The sequence below is a fragment of the Notothenia rossii genome (genome assembly GCF_949606895.1).
Source record: "Notothenia rossii genome assembly, chromosome: 6".
Taxonomy (NCBI): domain Eukaryota; kingdom Metazoa; phylum Chordata; class Actinopteri; order Perciformes; family Nototheniidae; genus Notothenia; species Notothenia rossii.
Genome location: NC_136909.1, coordinates 43,362,518 through 43,378,348, shown reverse-complemented (window position 1 = coordinate 43,378,348; position 15,831 = coordinate 43,362,518). Strand labels below are relative to the sequence as shown.

Sequence of the window (15,831 nt, the reverse complement as noted above, 5' to 3'; positions counted from 1 at the left end):
CGATTAACGCATGTGTATTTTTTGTCCTCGGCCGCCCTGTAGTTTCAGAGTGCATCAAGTTTAAAATACCATCTACAAGCTGATGCTGACAGCCCCGCTCCTGCCGTCCGCTTGCGGCAGACCACACTCCCACGCTCACCAGCAGGGACCGACTGGCCATCGGGAGGACCGGGAGGGTGTGTGTATGTGTGGCGCGGCGCGAGAGAGAGACCTTACGTGTATTGTTGTTAGCTGCGCTAACGGATATAAGGAGCTGTTTAAATGAAAACAGAGGAGTGACATTTCGCCGACAACTGCACCAAGCACTTGACTTTATGCAGGTAGCCAGACAGTGGGACATTGTACGAAAAGTCAGCACGGATAGTGCGCGCAACATGATTGCAGCATCCAGGCAGCTCCAGTTCGAGCATATGCCTTGAGTTGCACATAGCTCCAACGATCCATCACACACACACACACACACACACACACACACACACACACACACACACACACACACACACACACACACACACACACACACACACACTTTGTATTATTGTATGAGAGAGGTTCCAGATTGAATTGAGGCGAATTTGTAATGTTCAGAGGTTGTTGTGTTTAATATTCATGAGAATATTTGTCATTGTTCAAATGATAATAAACATTTGCATAAAGCATATTTGTCCACTCATATGTTGATAAGAGTATTAAAAACTTGAACAAATATTCCTCTAAGGTACATTTACAACAGATAAAAAATGTGCGATTAAGCATGGACAATCATGCGATTAATCGCGATTAAATATTTTAATCGACTGACAGCCCTAATAATTTCCACTACAACACCACAAGTCTAACGCATAGCTCCAGTGCTTGAAATTGCTGGTCCTTTATGAAGTAGGCAAACCCGGCCTCAACACTTTTTACTTACCTGTGTAATCGTTTATCAAATGTGAATGTATAATATTGGGTTTTTCCTCCTTTTTTAGGAAGCGCTAAAATTCAACAACACAATGGGTATGTGATTCAAATCTAACAAAAACAGTTTTGATTTCCTGCTCCCTTTCAGAATTGGTATTCAGTTGTAGTTTTATCTCTGCTCTTTTTTTTGAAGTAATCGGTTGTCCTGCTTGTCATGCCTGCAGGTCCTGAGCCCTCACCAAAGCCCTCCACCAGCCCACCCTCTTCTCTGTTCACCCCAGGGAGTAGACCCCCCAAGTCTCCCTCAGAGCATAAGGAGCGCAAGCCTTCCTCTTCTGATGACAAAAAGAAAGTGGTATGTAGTCTTTGACATTATTCTCAAGTCATTGGTTGACCTATTCACATTGAAGAAATCTTGAGGAAAGGGGTTTACATTTAATTACATGACATTACATCTCATGTGATGTTTCAGCACCGAGGGGGCTACAGAGACTCCAGTTACTACTGGGAAGTCCACTCTCGAGAAGTCAACATTCAGAAGAGAATAGGTGCAGGTTCGTTTGGAACAGTCTTTAAGGGCAAGTGGCACGGAGACGTGGCCATCAAGATCCTGAAAGTGACTGAGCCAACGCCGGAACAGCTGCAGGCCTTCAAAAATGAAATGCAGGTCTTACGGTAAGAAGTGCTAACTTAAAGTCTCTTTTATTCAAAATTGGGCATCTTCTGTGTTTTGGAAAATTTATTGAGACTATCATTCAAAATGCTCAGTTTAAACAAGACAAAAGAATTGTCATATCCTTTTGCAGGGTGTCCGCGGGGTCTTAAAAAGTATTAAAAGTTAATAAATCAATTTAGCAAAAATTAAGGCTTTTAAAAAGTATTAAACGGCATTTTCCAAGGTATTAAGAAGGTTCACAGCAACGACAACATGAAACACCCTTTAATTTACTGAAACGACATGTCGGGAAACCCCCCAAGGCGGCCCCATGCATAGCGCGCCGTAAAATGCTGCTTATTATTTTTTAAGTTTCGTTGCCTTGCTCCGCTCTGTGTGGGGGACGGGGACGGGACTAAACGACTACGGTAACGGGTCCCAAGGTGGGTACACCGGCATACGCAACGCTCTGGGGGTCCAGCGGCTCCTTGTGTAAGCCCTATATGATCATTTTCTGATAACGATGAAATAGCCCGCCTCCCTCTCCCCATGTCTCCTGCTGCCGCTGGGCTGTCAGAAGAGGGGGAGGAAAAGAGAGGCAGTCACCATGTATTAAATATTATTATATTATTATTATACAGAAAACAGAGTCGTTATCAATTTGTTTTAAAGCTCAATAAATAACAAAGAAGAACTCTGACCGGCACTTTTCTAATTTTGTACGGAAGATTTAAACTTTATCGGACATGTTGACCGGTGGAATTTTTTTTTGACGGAAACTGCCGCAGGGTCCCCTCGTTCCTTGGAAGAGGCGGAGAGGTGGGTGTTTTTCATCTGCTGGTGGACTACCTGAGAGATACAGCAGGAGAACACGCCGTCCACCGCGGAGAATAAACAGAAGGGCAACCATGGCAACCATGCTCCGGGGTCTTCTTCGCTGCTTTTGGTGTATTTCGGGCGGCAGCAGCGCCACTTACAGGCCCGACATATGTACTACATCGTTTCCAGCATTTCCAGCGGTCTAGTGTGAACGGACACGTTAATTAGACCCTCCAGAAAAACGCGGGCAAAAATCCTTGATTATGCGGGCTAAATTCCTTGATTATGCGGGCTAAAATCCTTGATTATGCGATTAAACATGCAGGGTTTTTATGTGATTTTATGCGGTGAAATTGCGGGAAGTTGCGAAATATGCGGAAATATGCGGGGAAAAAGAATAACAATTTTTTTTAAATATTGGGCTGTCTTATTTATTCTCTCTCACACAACCTGCCGCTTACGTTAAACCCCTTTACTATTCAATTAAACACATTCAATGTTTATTTATTGTAAAAGCAATTGGGCTATTTTAATCTCACACACACTTCTCCGCCTCATTCTGTTTTCATTTACTCGTTCGTTATCTGACCAGCTTCAATCTTGTAGGCTACTCACTTCGTTTCTTGTAGCCCTCAAAGGGTTTTGGAGGTTGATGCCTTGGTGAACGTGAGTTGTTTGGCTTTCTTGTCCGCAGCAGCAGAAAGGAATCAAAGTGGGTCGTCACGTCGATGTTCTCTTATGCTCCAACACACAGTTGCACGGGGTGCAGAATAGTTTCCCCCCACTTCTTGCCCGGTCTTTAGTAGAAATGTTCGTCGGTAAATGAGATGGATTAGATTTTTTAATCTTGGTGTTTTCTCTATCGTGTGAGCTCCACACGTTCACTCTATACAGTGTTGTTTACATTCTGTGATGCGCGAGCTGATGACGTCACGTCAAGACGAGTTAACTTTTTTTTCCCTCAACTTTGTGTGGAAAAATGCGGGGATTATGCGGCCTTTTGATAAATATGCAGCCTTTTAAAAATCTGCGCCATTTTGCTGATTATGCGGCAAATTCTGCGATCACAGAATCGCGTTTTTCTGGAGGGTCTAGTTAATGAATCGAATGAGTGTGAACGGAAGCCTTATTTACGCTTGCGTATGCGTTTAACCGTATGCGTCCTTGTGGGGCCGGGGTCTAAGCCAAACTATATCCGGTCACAGAGATCTGCTATTTTAAAGTAAAATCAACACATATAGACCCTAAATATAGTCTATATTAAGAACGAGAAAAGTCTTAACATATATATCCTTTTTTGTAAACATATGACAAATGTGTGAGGGTGATGACGTCAGAGCATCGTCCGATGTGCCAGGGCTTAGCCCCGGACAGCCCCAACCCAATTTAACCCCTGAGTATTTGTGAGGGAGCTCCTATATGGCATTACCCCGCTGAAGCTCACCAAAGTTTAATATATTTCATAGTTCAAAGTTTTGTCAGTTGTTTTGTTTATTGGTCAAATACTGGTTTCTAATGGTTTCTGAGGAGTTTTACTGGAATGAAAGAACACAGAGTACAGAAGCAAAAAAGCAGCATACTGCATTAAACCTGACCTTCACAGAGAGGTTGAAGTTCATGTGGAGAGGAGGCTTCAGTAGTCTGTCTGCACTCTGTTTGGTTTTGCTATCTTACAATCAATATAATGAATGTGAGGTAAAGTGTGTTGCCAATGTAACCGGTTAGAACTCAAAGTTGCGATGAGGTCTTAAAATGTATGGAAAGGGTCTTAAAAGGTATTAAATTTGACTTCAGGATTCCTGCATACAGGACTGTCTCAGAAAATTAGAATATTGTGATAAAGTTCTTTATTTTCTGTAATGCAATTTAAAAAAAAAAATTAAAAAAAAAAATGTCATACATTCTGGATTCATTACAAATCAACTGAAATATTGCAAGCCTTTTATTATTTTAATATTGCTGATTATGGCATACAGCTTAAGAAAACTCAAATATCCTATCTCTAAATATTAGAATATCATGAAAAAGTATACTAGTAGGGTGTTCAACGAATCACTTGAATCGTCTAATTAACTCGAAACACCTGCAAGGGTTTCCTGAGCCTTGAAAAACACTCAGCTTGGTTGAGTAAACTAAATCACAAGTATGGGGAAGACTGCTGATCTGACTGCTGTCCAGAGGACCGTCATTGACACCCTCCATCAGGAGGGTAAGACACAAAAAGAAATTTCTCAAAGAGCAAGCTGTTCACAGAGTGCAGTTTCAAAGCACATCCACAAAAAGTCTGTTGGAAGGGGGAAATGTGGCAGGAAACGCTGCACAACCAAGAGAGATGACCGCAGCCTTAACAGCATTGTGAAGAAGAGTCGCTTCCAGAATTTGGGGGAGCTTCAAAGACAGTGGACTGAAGCTGGAGTCCAGGTATCAAAAGTCACTGTTCACAGACGTGTCCGGGAAATGGGCTACAATAGCCGTATTCCCATGGTCAAGCCACTTCTGAACTCAAGACAACGGAAGAGGCGTCTGACTTGGGCTAAGGAAAAGAAGCACTGGACAGTTGCACAGTGGTCCAAAGTCCTCTTTTCAGACGAAAGCAAGTTTTGTATTTCATTTGGAAGTCAAGGCGCCAGAGTCTGGAGAAAGGCTGGAGAGGAGCAAAATCCAAGTTGCTTGAAATCCAGTGTGAAGTTCCCACAGTCAGCGATGGTTTGGGGAGCCATGTCAGCTGCTGGTGTTGGTCCACTGTGTTTCATCAAGCCCAGAGTAAATGCAGCTGTGTACCAAGAGATTTTAGAGCACTACATGCTTCCGTCTGCTGAAAAGCTCTATGGAGATGAGGAATTCATTTTCCAGCATGATCTGGCACCTGCCCACAGTGCCAAAACCACCAGTAACTGGTGTACTGACCATGGCATTACTGTCCTCGATTGGCCTGCAAATTCCCCTGACCTGAACCCCATAGAGAATATGTGGGGTATTGTGAAGAAGAAGCTGAAAGACACCAGACCCAACAATGCTAATGAGCTAAAGGCCGCTATTGAAGCATCCTGGGCATCCATAACACCTCAGCAATGCCACAGGCTGATTGCCTCCATGCCACGCCGCATTGATGCAGTAATCCGTGCAAAAGGATTCCCAACCAAGTACTGAGTGCATTAATGGACATTTTCAAATGTTTGATTGTGTTTTGCTGTTATAAATCTTTTTTTTTTACTTGGTCTGAGGAACTATTCTAATTTTTTGAGATAGGATTTTTGAGTTTTCTTAAGCTGTATGCCATAATCAGCAATATTAAAATAATAAAAGGCTTGCGATATTTCAGTTGATTTGTAATGAATCCAGAATGTGACATTTTTGTTTTTTTAATTGCATTACAGAAAATAAAGAACTTTATCACAATATTCTAATTTTCTGAGACAGTCCTGTATACCCTGTTTTGTCATTTGTTCTGCTCACGGTAGTGTACCAAAAATATTCACAATCAAAACACAACTCTATTTACACATTCCATGACACATAAACAAGCATGGATAACAGAAATAGATGGTCTCTGAATTAGAGTTACTTACATAAGAAAGAATATAATCATTGCCATACACAATAATTCACAATCAACAAAGGAGACAGACTACCTGCCACTTCATAAAGTCTACTTATCAATGCATACATTTACATACCAATACTTACAATTAATTTTCCTTTCTATGATCCCTGACGTCTGAATTTTGTCTGCTAATACACTGCTTTACCAGGTTCATAAGTAATAAGGTCTTTAACTTGACTACATATTTTCAGTTTAATTGTCCTGACTTATAAAGTACCAAATTGTCATTGCAGCGTAATCTGAAACACAATGTTAAAAACATTAATATTCCTCCTTAGTCCTTTTGAGTTCACATGAACTATGTAATATCACACCCAAATGTCTAAATTCAGACACACAATTTTAAACAAATTGTTACAGGGATAGTCAGTGGTGCATATCATCTGAATTCATAGAATTGTTCCTTCATAATAACCTATTCAATAGTACATTAAAAGAACTCTGTCGCAGCCACTTTGACTGCGATCTCAAAACGAACCAGTATTAGTCAAACATGTATATGACTCAATCATAACAGTTCCATAACTGTACCTCAATCTTTTCATTTCTGACACTATTGCCATTTTTGTAATCTTCAGGAAGACCCGCCACGTCAACATCCTGCTGTTCATGGGCTATATGACTAAGCCCAACTTCGCCATCATCACTCAGTGGTGTGAAGGCAGCAGCCTGTACCGCCATCTGCACGTCACAGAAACCAAGTTTGACACGATGCGTCGCATTGATGTGGCTAGACAAACAGCACAGGGCATGGAGTAAGACCAGCTTCTATACTCTATTTCCGCATCACCACTCAACCACTGCTGATAGGATTATCAAATACTAGAAATCACGTTTTAATTTCACGCAATTTTAAGCACTTTGTAAGAATCATAGTCAGTTTGGATTGAATAATTATTCCATGTTTACTTTTTATAAACTTGTTTATATTTCGTCAAACTTGTTTCAGCTGTAGATTAGAAGACATTTAAAAAAATGTTTTAGTATTGTTGGCCATAGCACAGGAAGCAATTTTATGGTATTGGTAAAAGTCAAGACTGGTTACACAGTAGAATCTCGGAATAAGCTGATGACGTAACCAAGAGGCTCTCTAATATTGTGCAGGATGTAATAAGTGGGGTCAAGTCTTGTAAAAAAGATTTTATTTCCTCCCCTTTCAGTTACCTTCACGCAAAGAACATAATTCATCGAGACCTGAAATCAAACAGTATCCTTTTGTTCCAGTGTTTTCTACAGAAAGCTTCCTTTCAACACCTCTCCCTTCTTATAATCTCTTGCTTGTTAATGGTTTTTGTGGCAAGTAAAAAGCACCAGACTTTGTTATGTTTCCTGAGCTGTTCTGCTAGATATTTTTCTCCACGAGGGCTGGACTGTAAAGATCGGTGACTTTGGCCTGGCCACAGTGAAGTCTCGGTGGAGCGGCTCTCAGCAGGTGGAGCAGCCCAGTGGATCCATTCTGTGGATGGTAAGCCTCTCTTCACACTATATGATGACTGTGAGTCCATGAAGAGACATCCAATTAAACTATTGTCACCTTTTCTCATTGTAAGTCATTAGAAAGTGCAGCATAAATATAAACGGGAAGCTCTCTGATTCAGTTCTCTCATATTCAAAGTTTATAATATTTTATGAATATTTATAACTTTTTTTAGATTATGTAGTATTAATCTAAAAAAGTAGTATTAGTAACACTTTCCTATTTGTTATTTTATGATAGTGATAGATTACTTTGCTTTTTGATCCACATTCGATTTGAACAGTTTTCAACTATTTTAGAAATTAAAAAAAGTCCTTACAGTAGAAACAACCAAACCTCACAACATTTTAAAAGTGGTCCAAATATAGTGTGTTGGGGTTGTGGGACAACTCTTAGTTTAGTCCTTAGTCCTAGTAAACACTTATTGTTTTTCTTTAGACTTAAAAATTATTCTTTCCTTTGGCATGTGACTTCATCGGTTCCATATGTCTATGTTTGTGATTGAAATGAGATATTGTGAAATTCAATGATTAAATGTGTGGATCTAGTATGATTTGAGTGAGGGGAAAATCTTTTAAATACAATTAAATAAACTGATTTAACTACGGACTATCCTGTAGACATGCTAAATAAAAACAATCAAGCAATTATCAGAGCACTATCGTAATATCTTATCACTATCAGAGACTGGATATATTTCCCTCACCTATCTCCGCTACAATGGGGAAATAAAATGACAGGCCACAATTTACATTTTATGTAAAAACTCATTGTTGTGAGTGTGGACAGAAAGGCTACATGTTAGCTTAGCCTGATAGATCAGAGGCCTGTACTACGAAGCAGGATTTTCTCTTAGCGAGCTAACTTCAGGGAAAACTTGGGGTTTCCGGTCCTACGACGCTGGTTCTCTTTTTAGCGGGCTAGATCTCCATGGTAACTTATGCTTAGCGGCTAACCTGGCACGGAGCAGGTTAAGTTGCAGGCTAAGAGATCAACTCAGTGAAAGCACCGCCTGCTGACCAATCAGAGCTCAGTGTGTGGAGTTTAAAGGCCCTGACACACCAAGCAGTCACCAGACAACTCGCCATTGCCGACTGTTGCGTCGCCATGTTCTCCTGCGTGTTGGCCATGTGTCGCACTGGAACACACCGCAAAGACTTCAGCCGAGCACGTACGAACTGCGCATGTGTGAGTGGCAATAACTCTCCTTACCAGCAGGCGGTGGTAATGTGTATTCGTCATTCAAAAGAGACAACAACCGGAAGACAGAGAAGAAGAACAGACTGCGTGATCTAAACAAACAACAAATAGCGTGTGCGTTCCATTTTCATTCTCGTCCATCGAAAACATGTTTCATGCGGTACTGGAGCTATCAGCCATTGGAGTGTTGCTTGTGGAAGACATTCTCAAGCAACCGTTTCGCTTCTCATGCACTGATTCGCTAGCTGAACAGCCAATCGGAGTGATTTCTTTGTCCGACTGCCTGTTGCCAACACATGGCCGATTCAGCATGTTGAATCGGCCGCGCGTCGGCCATGAAAGGCCAAATAAGGCGTGTCACGGCCAACGGTGTGGAACACACCAAATTGAGTTTGGGCGACAGAGCACGCTTCGTCGTCCGACTAACAAAAACGGCCGATTTCGGCCTGGTGTATCAGGGCCTTAGAGCTATCAAGTCATATTACAGGAGAAAGGAAACACAGAAAAACTGTCGTTGCAGGAAAGACGGCCGGCAAAAATCACCGACTGTGTGAACGTGAAAATTAATAGAATATCACCTCCCATCTTCAGAGCAATCTGACTATTATAACATTAGCGTTAAGAAAGCTTACTTAAATATCTGCCACAACATAAGTAACCGGATCAAAGTAACATTACGTACAGTCTGCGGCACTGTGTGCAGACGTCGATGTGATCATATATTTCCTTATATAGTCAGCTTCTTAGGCCGTATCTGGCTGTGCAACACTCACAGTGTCACATACTGTATGCAGAAGTATTATTTTAAGTAACACATTAAGTTGACGAAACACTCGAGTCAAATGTAATTAAAGTCAGATCGTGTCTTAGACGGGGCAGTGATATCATAAACCTGTTAATGTACGCATTCAAACACTTTTTCTTTTACCAGCTGTATTCACCTTGCAGGTGCAGCTATGTGCCTTTTATCCTGGATAAAATGTTTAAGTCATGGAGGTTTAAATGTTAACTTCTTCATATTTGACTAATATTAAAGTTCACTTTTCATTCAGGAAGTATGACGCTGCGCTGTCAGTACGCTTGTCCATGTTTGTGATTGGTCGAATGCTCCAAACACCACCCCTTTTTGATGTGAATGCGAGCTTAACTCAGGGTTCCCGGGGGGTCTTAAAAAGTCTTAAATTTGATAATCTGAATTTAAGGCCTTAAAAAGGTCTTGAATATGACCAAAAAAATTAGAAAGGTCTTAAATATGATTTAGAAGGTCTTAAAAATGATCGGATTTGAAAGATACTTCTGTTATGCGATAGGGTCTAAATGTGTTTAGGGGGAAATGTCCGGGCTGCAAAGTAGCCAGTACGGTAAGAGCCTTTCAGTTCCCCCCAACAATTTATATTGAAATAAATCAACATGGAACCAGTAATCACTAACTTTGTTTCCCCCGGTCCCTTATCGGAGAACACCCAGCTAGTAACCTAGCAACCAAGCTTCAGCTAGCGGCAGTCAGAAACTCGGGTATCTTCGAATCTAATTGAATTTAGTGCTTGGTTGAAACCAGTGGAGGGAACGTGTTTGAAGCCTGCTGCACCTATTGCAAAATAAATTAGCGTCTGTTTTGCTAATGTAGCGTTAGCTAGTGCAGCGTTAGCTAGTGCAGCAGCTCCCACAACAACACAGGGGGACCTCCGGGCGACGTGTGAGTGACTTTAAATACCGTAGTTAAACACCAGTCATACAACAGCAACGATGAAAGATTGTAGCCAAGGCAGCAGAGCTCTGAATATAGCTCTTGACACGCACGCACTTAGGCACACACACTAGGGCTGCTCGATTATGGCAAAAATCTTAATCATGATTATTTTGGTCAATAATTGATATCACGATTATTAAATACGATTTATTCAATAATTGATATCACGATTATTAAATACGATTTATTCATTGACTTTGAAAACATCAATTTATTGAACTTTAAAACAAATAATAATTTGAACAGTATCTTTTTAACCTTTGATTACCCTGGCCTGAATGTATAATTCAACTGAAAAACCAATGCAAAAATAAATTAAATAAATAATATCAAAATAATAAATACCAATAAACAATATCAACAAACAAACTACTAAACATATATAAATATGATAAATAAATATAAATTAGACAAAAATAAATTAGATCAAATATGTTGTAGTGCACTGTCACAACCTACAGTAGCAAAGCAAAATTATCTTTTTTTTCGATTATGTTTTCGTAATTGTGGCAGGCCAAAATTGTAATTGCGATTAAAATAAGATTAATTGCACAGCCCTAACACACACAAGCACACACAGAGACACACACACACACTCACTTTTTGTCTAACACGCTAACAGAGTTCTGTACTGTTCTGCTGTTATGTTCAGTCATTGTTCTTATGTTGAACATGAATACATTTACTTTGTCAGTAATTATGGGATGTATTTCTTCTTTCATAGCAATTTTCCTTCATACTTTTTTGCCGTGAAATAGGTCTTAAATTCTATTCAAAGTGGTCTAAAAAAGTCTTATATTTGAGTTGGCGAAACCTGCAGGAACCCTGCTAACTAGATGGGACACGGCTGGCTTGAGCGATCCACTTGATAACCCGCGTCGTAGTACAGTTTAGCGAGAGCGCGTATGTTTTGTATTAGGCCAACCGGCTAACTCAAACATATCCAGGTTAGGTTGAACCGGCTTCGTCGTACAGGCCACTCACTGATCTCCATTCAGAAAACACACATTTAAAAAGTGTTTTGCCTGCAGTATTGTAAGAAGACTTGTCAAAGCATTAATTCATGTTTTTTACTATCCGGTATCAGTATGTAGTTACTTCGGCATCATTATGAAACGTAAACGAGTAAACACACCTGACAGCCGTAGTCAAACTCAAGCGATTAGAGCGATGCGAATATTCACTTTTAAACCTCACTCTTGCCGGAAATACATCCCAGAAGGATACATTAGTGCAGGGGTACTAAAACCTTTTTTTCTTAAAGGTCCACTTGTGAATTTTATACAAGGTCACGGGTCCGGATCAATGCAGTTTCGGCGCGCTATGCATGGGGCCCCCATGAGGGGGTTTCCCATGTAGGGATGCTCCGATAGCCAATTTTGGGGCCGATAACCGGAATCAGTATCGGCCAATACTGATCGCCGATCGAGTGGGCTGGGCCTAAATGGAAGATTTAAACATCACTTTAAATCTTTCATTTAAAGTGATGTTTAAAACTCAGTTAATGGGGCTCATTCACTGGAGCTTCCACAAACAACTATCAACTTAATTATTACATTCAAATGAAGTACATTATTCAAGTTTACATTCACTTTGGAGAATGACACGGGAGAAATGAGCGGAAGAGCTCTCTTTTACTCTCTCCCTCTCCCCCTCTCTCTCCCTCTCTCCCTCTCCTGACAGCCTATCAGTATTGTCTCATGCAGCTCACTGATCCAGTAATGAGTGACCTGACAGTGAAGAATACATATATTTATAACTAGTTTAGCTTGTTCCAGAGGTAGATAAATTTGCAAAGTGTGTTAGGTCTAACTCTAGTGTGTGTTTCGCTCCGCTCACCGGTCCGTCACAGCGAGTGGAGCTGCAGGATTTCTGCTTCACACACGTTGCATACCGCTATTTTACTGTCTTTTTCGGACACCTTAAAATAATGCCAGACCGGTCAGGGCTCAACGCTAACTTTTAAAAGTGGTTGCCAGGCTGGTAACCAGGCATCAGCTTTTGGTTGCCAAAACTGAAAATACGGTTGCCATTTTTAGACACCTTATATTTGAAATAATTAAGATCCTATACAGTTATACATCAACTTAATAATGAACATGTGACACAAAAGAATGTTCAAATGCTTTACAATAAGTAATTAACACAATTAATTTAAACTTAAGTGGTAGTAAACTTGTCCACCCTCAATTGCTGGTATACAAAATACCAGTAGTGCGGTTGTTCTTCACACATCCCTCACAAATGAATTGAGCAAGTCACTAGTTTCTTGGCCATCCGTTGTCTCCCTTTCAAATGTGGGTTTTCTTTACCTTTGTGCTGACCCCCACCATAGATCCATTGGCCCTTCAGCATTGAAGTCTTGGATTGGCCAGACTAATACATTTCTAATGTTAAATAAATGAAAACCATTCACAGTTAATAATTAGATTAATTATTAGGGCCGGGACTCGATTAAAAAAATTAATCTAATTAATTACAGGCTTTGTAATTAATTAATCGCAATTAATCGCATTTTTAATCACATATAAATATTTGACCTGAGAACAGTGAGAAGCAATTTTTTTCACATGGATTTTAGTATACCATTGAATAATGACTGAATACATAAGCTTAAGAAACAAAACATTGTTTATTTTTTTCAAGATGGTACTTAACCAAGACCAACAGAAAAGTGCAATTTTTGCCATAAAGTGTAGCAATAGCATATTTAGGAATATAGTACATTTCAGAGATTCAGGTAGCCTATAGGTAGGTAGACCTTCTGTAAACTATAACACTTTGTTTTTTAAGTATAACACAATACTTTCAAGTACATTCAGAACATTGGAAACCCTGACTATTAGAAAACATCTCTCTGTTGCTTCAGAGGCCATAACAGACTTTGTTGATTTACCAACAGTTGATTTAAAAAATCTAATCAATTTCAGTCCAACTCTCTCAATAACCTTTGCCAAAACAATAAACAGTTCAACATAAAGTGCCAGTTGCACCAACAACGTAATAAATAGTTCAACATAAAGTGTACTGTACCATTTAAAATAAAATAAAAAAGTGCCAGTGATTGATCTCAATCCCTCCTATTCTTCCAATATCCTGATGAAAAATAAAATCTCTCTGTTGCATAGGCCACTGTTTGATCAACGCGAATTGGGTGTGGGTCCTTGTACTCCGAGTCGGGCTAATGTCCACGCTAGCTTCCACACTAGCTGCTATAGGTTTTGCATTGAGGTGATACTTGAGGCTTGATGTGCTGCGGTGATATGCAAATTCCTTTTTGCATAATTTGCAAACAACCGTGCTCTTGTCGATGCTTCCATCCGTCCGTTTTTTAAAACAAAATGTCCCATCCACGGGGCCAACCAAAGCGGTCTCATCAGCTTGTTCGTTCATGTTTGACTATTGTTCACTGTGGTTTGTTGTTGTTTGAAGTCATGAACGTTAGTTGGTGCTCCAGTATAATCGGTACCCCTGAAACTCATCCAGTGAGAAACGTTCCGCGGTGCAAAAATAAGTGCGATTAAAATGCGTTAATTTTTGTGTAATTAATTCATCTTAATTAACGCGTTAAAGTCCCGGCCCTATTAATTATTAATGCTGTGAAATTACCTTTTTCATAGAAGTGATTATATTTGTATGCCAATATTTTCCTATGGTAAAGTTTCGTTTTGCACTTTTATTTTGGTAGTAATAAGATCGGGACTCTTATTTTGAAGGAACCTTTACCGGAAGTGAATGGACAACATTCCTCTTTGCTTTTCGTTCGGGTTTACCTATATAGCGCTGGGTTTACCTTACGCTTTATCAGTTGAATCCAGTCTATGGTTGAATCACTTTGAACATTCGTTTGAGATGTTGACGGGTTGGATGAACTTTTTACCCCACAGTCAAACAACTTAATTTGCTTCTCCATTTTTTGTAAAACAAACACACGGCACACCGCGCAAGCGTGTAAACGTGCATCGCTTTCTGGCTCCGTGATCACACCAATGCACGTGCAACTTTAGTATCAGGTTCCGACTGGTCACAACAATAATTAAATATCACTCTATACAACAAATATTTAACATTTATCTATTTTGGGGAACACATTTAGCTGTTTGTTGTCCTTATTTCTTCATGTTAAAAAATGGTTGCCACTGATGGCAACCAAAGGCCAAGAAGTGGTTGACATTTTTTCCAATGGCAACCTGGCAACAGTTACTGTCAGCCCTGCCGGTGAAGCCATTTTAGCGAGCGTGTTTTGCCACGCACAGAGAAAAGTGCCATGTATTTTACGACATGCGATCGGCTCTCGCGATCGCCATGTTTAGAGAGCATCAATCGGTAGAGAGTGAGTATCGGCCAATCTTGATCAGTGACCGATCGATCGGAGCATCCCTAGTATGTTGTCGTTGCTGTGGACCTTCTTAATCTACTTTCTTTGGGGGCCCCCTTCTGGTCCAAGCACTTGCCTGCTTTGCCTGTGGACAAACGGCGCCCCTGTATACACACACACATTCAATACGTACATACAGTATGGTGGCTTTGCAGTTCGATCCGGACCTTGGTCCGGAGTTTGAGAAGCCCTACATTAGTGTATTCTCGCCCATAGTTCCTTCAGCGAGCCTGCCCGATCTTCGCGCCTAGATGTGCAATTTCAAAATAGGGATGTCCTTCAAGATGACAGTCTGGCTATAGACAACATTTCACAGTCAGTGACTCTGAATAATAAGATAGAAACCCAGTTCCTCTGTTTATTTGATGATCTAAAATAATTGTGGTGCACCCTACTGCGTATATTTTTATTTAAATGTGGAAAAATAGATCTTTTATGTCATGTATTCCTTCGCTTTTAGGATACATTTCATACCCTTGCAGGTTTTATGGGGAAACGAGTGCTGATGTTAGCATAGAAAATATTTGATGTATTTAAGAAGTATCAGCCTATATATTGAATACTTCATTGTGTAACTTTGGATTTGGCAGGTCATTACACCTCATTGAGTAGTGCTTACTCTTTTGTTTTTTGTATCTTTTGTCTTTCCTAGGCTCCTGAGGTGATCCGGATGCAAGACACCAACCCATACACGTTCCAGTCTGACGTGTACGGATACGGAGTTGTGTTGTTTGAGCTGATGTCAGGGACCCTGCCTTACTCGAATATCAACAACAGAGACCAGGTTACTTTACACCCTTCCTCTTGTGTTTATGTGCTCACAGGGTATATTAGTTTTGACTTTTCTATTTTATTGGATAGTTCACAAGTTTTAGTTTGGTTTTTGTTTTCATATATTTAGTTTTATTACAGTTATTTAGCTAAAATGTCTCCATTTAAAAGACTTCTGCCTTAACCAGTCTCGTGCTACTCCTCAAAGTTTTCTCCACAAATTCATGGTGTTACACAGTGAGTTAATAAACCAATGATTATTTTGGGGCTACCC

General features: G+C 40.2%; 2 protein-coding genes across 2 annotated transcripts in view; both read left to right on the top strand.

The window, feature by feature from the left end:
- Positions 1-15,831, top strand: part of LOC307042564 (uncharacterized protein) — a 130,824-nt gene that overhangs the window by 50,763 nt on the left and 64,230 nt on the right. The window lies entirely within an intron of this gene.
- Positions 1-15,831, top strand: part of araf (A-Raf proto-oncogene, serine/threonine kinase) — a 30,040-nt gene that overhangs the window by 8,927 nt on the left and 5,282 nt on the right. The window contains exons 8-14 of the mRNA XM_079686514.1: positions 972-999; positions 1,128-1,258; positions 1,376-1,578; positions 6,560-6,736; positions 7,142-7,188; positions 7,328-7,446; positions 15,439-15,570. Coding sequence (XP_079542640.1) covers positions 972-999; positions 1,128-1,258; positions 1,376-1,578; positions 6,560-6,736; positions 7,142-7,188; positions 7,328-7,446; positions 15,439-15,570 — 837 coding nt within the window. The remainder of the gene's footprint in view (positions 1-971; positions 1,000-1,127; positions 1,259-1,375; positions 1,579-6,559; positions 6,737-7,141; positions 7,189-7,327; positions 7,447-15,438; positions 15,571-15,831) is intronic.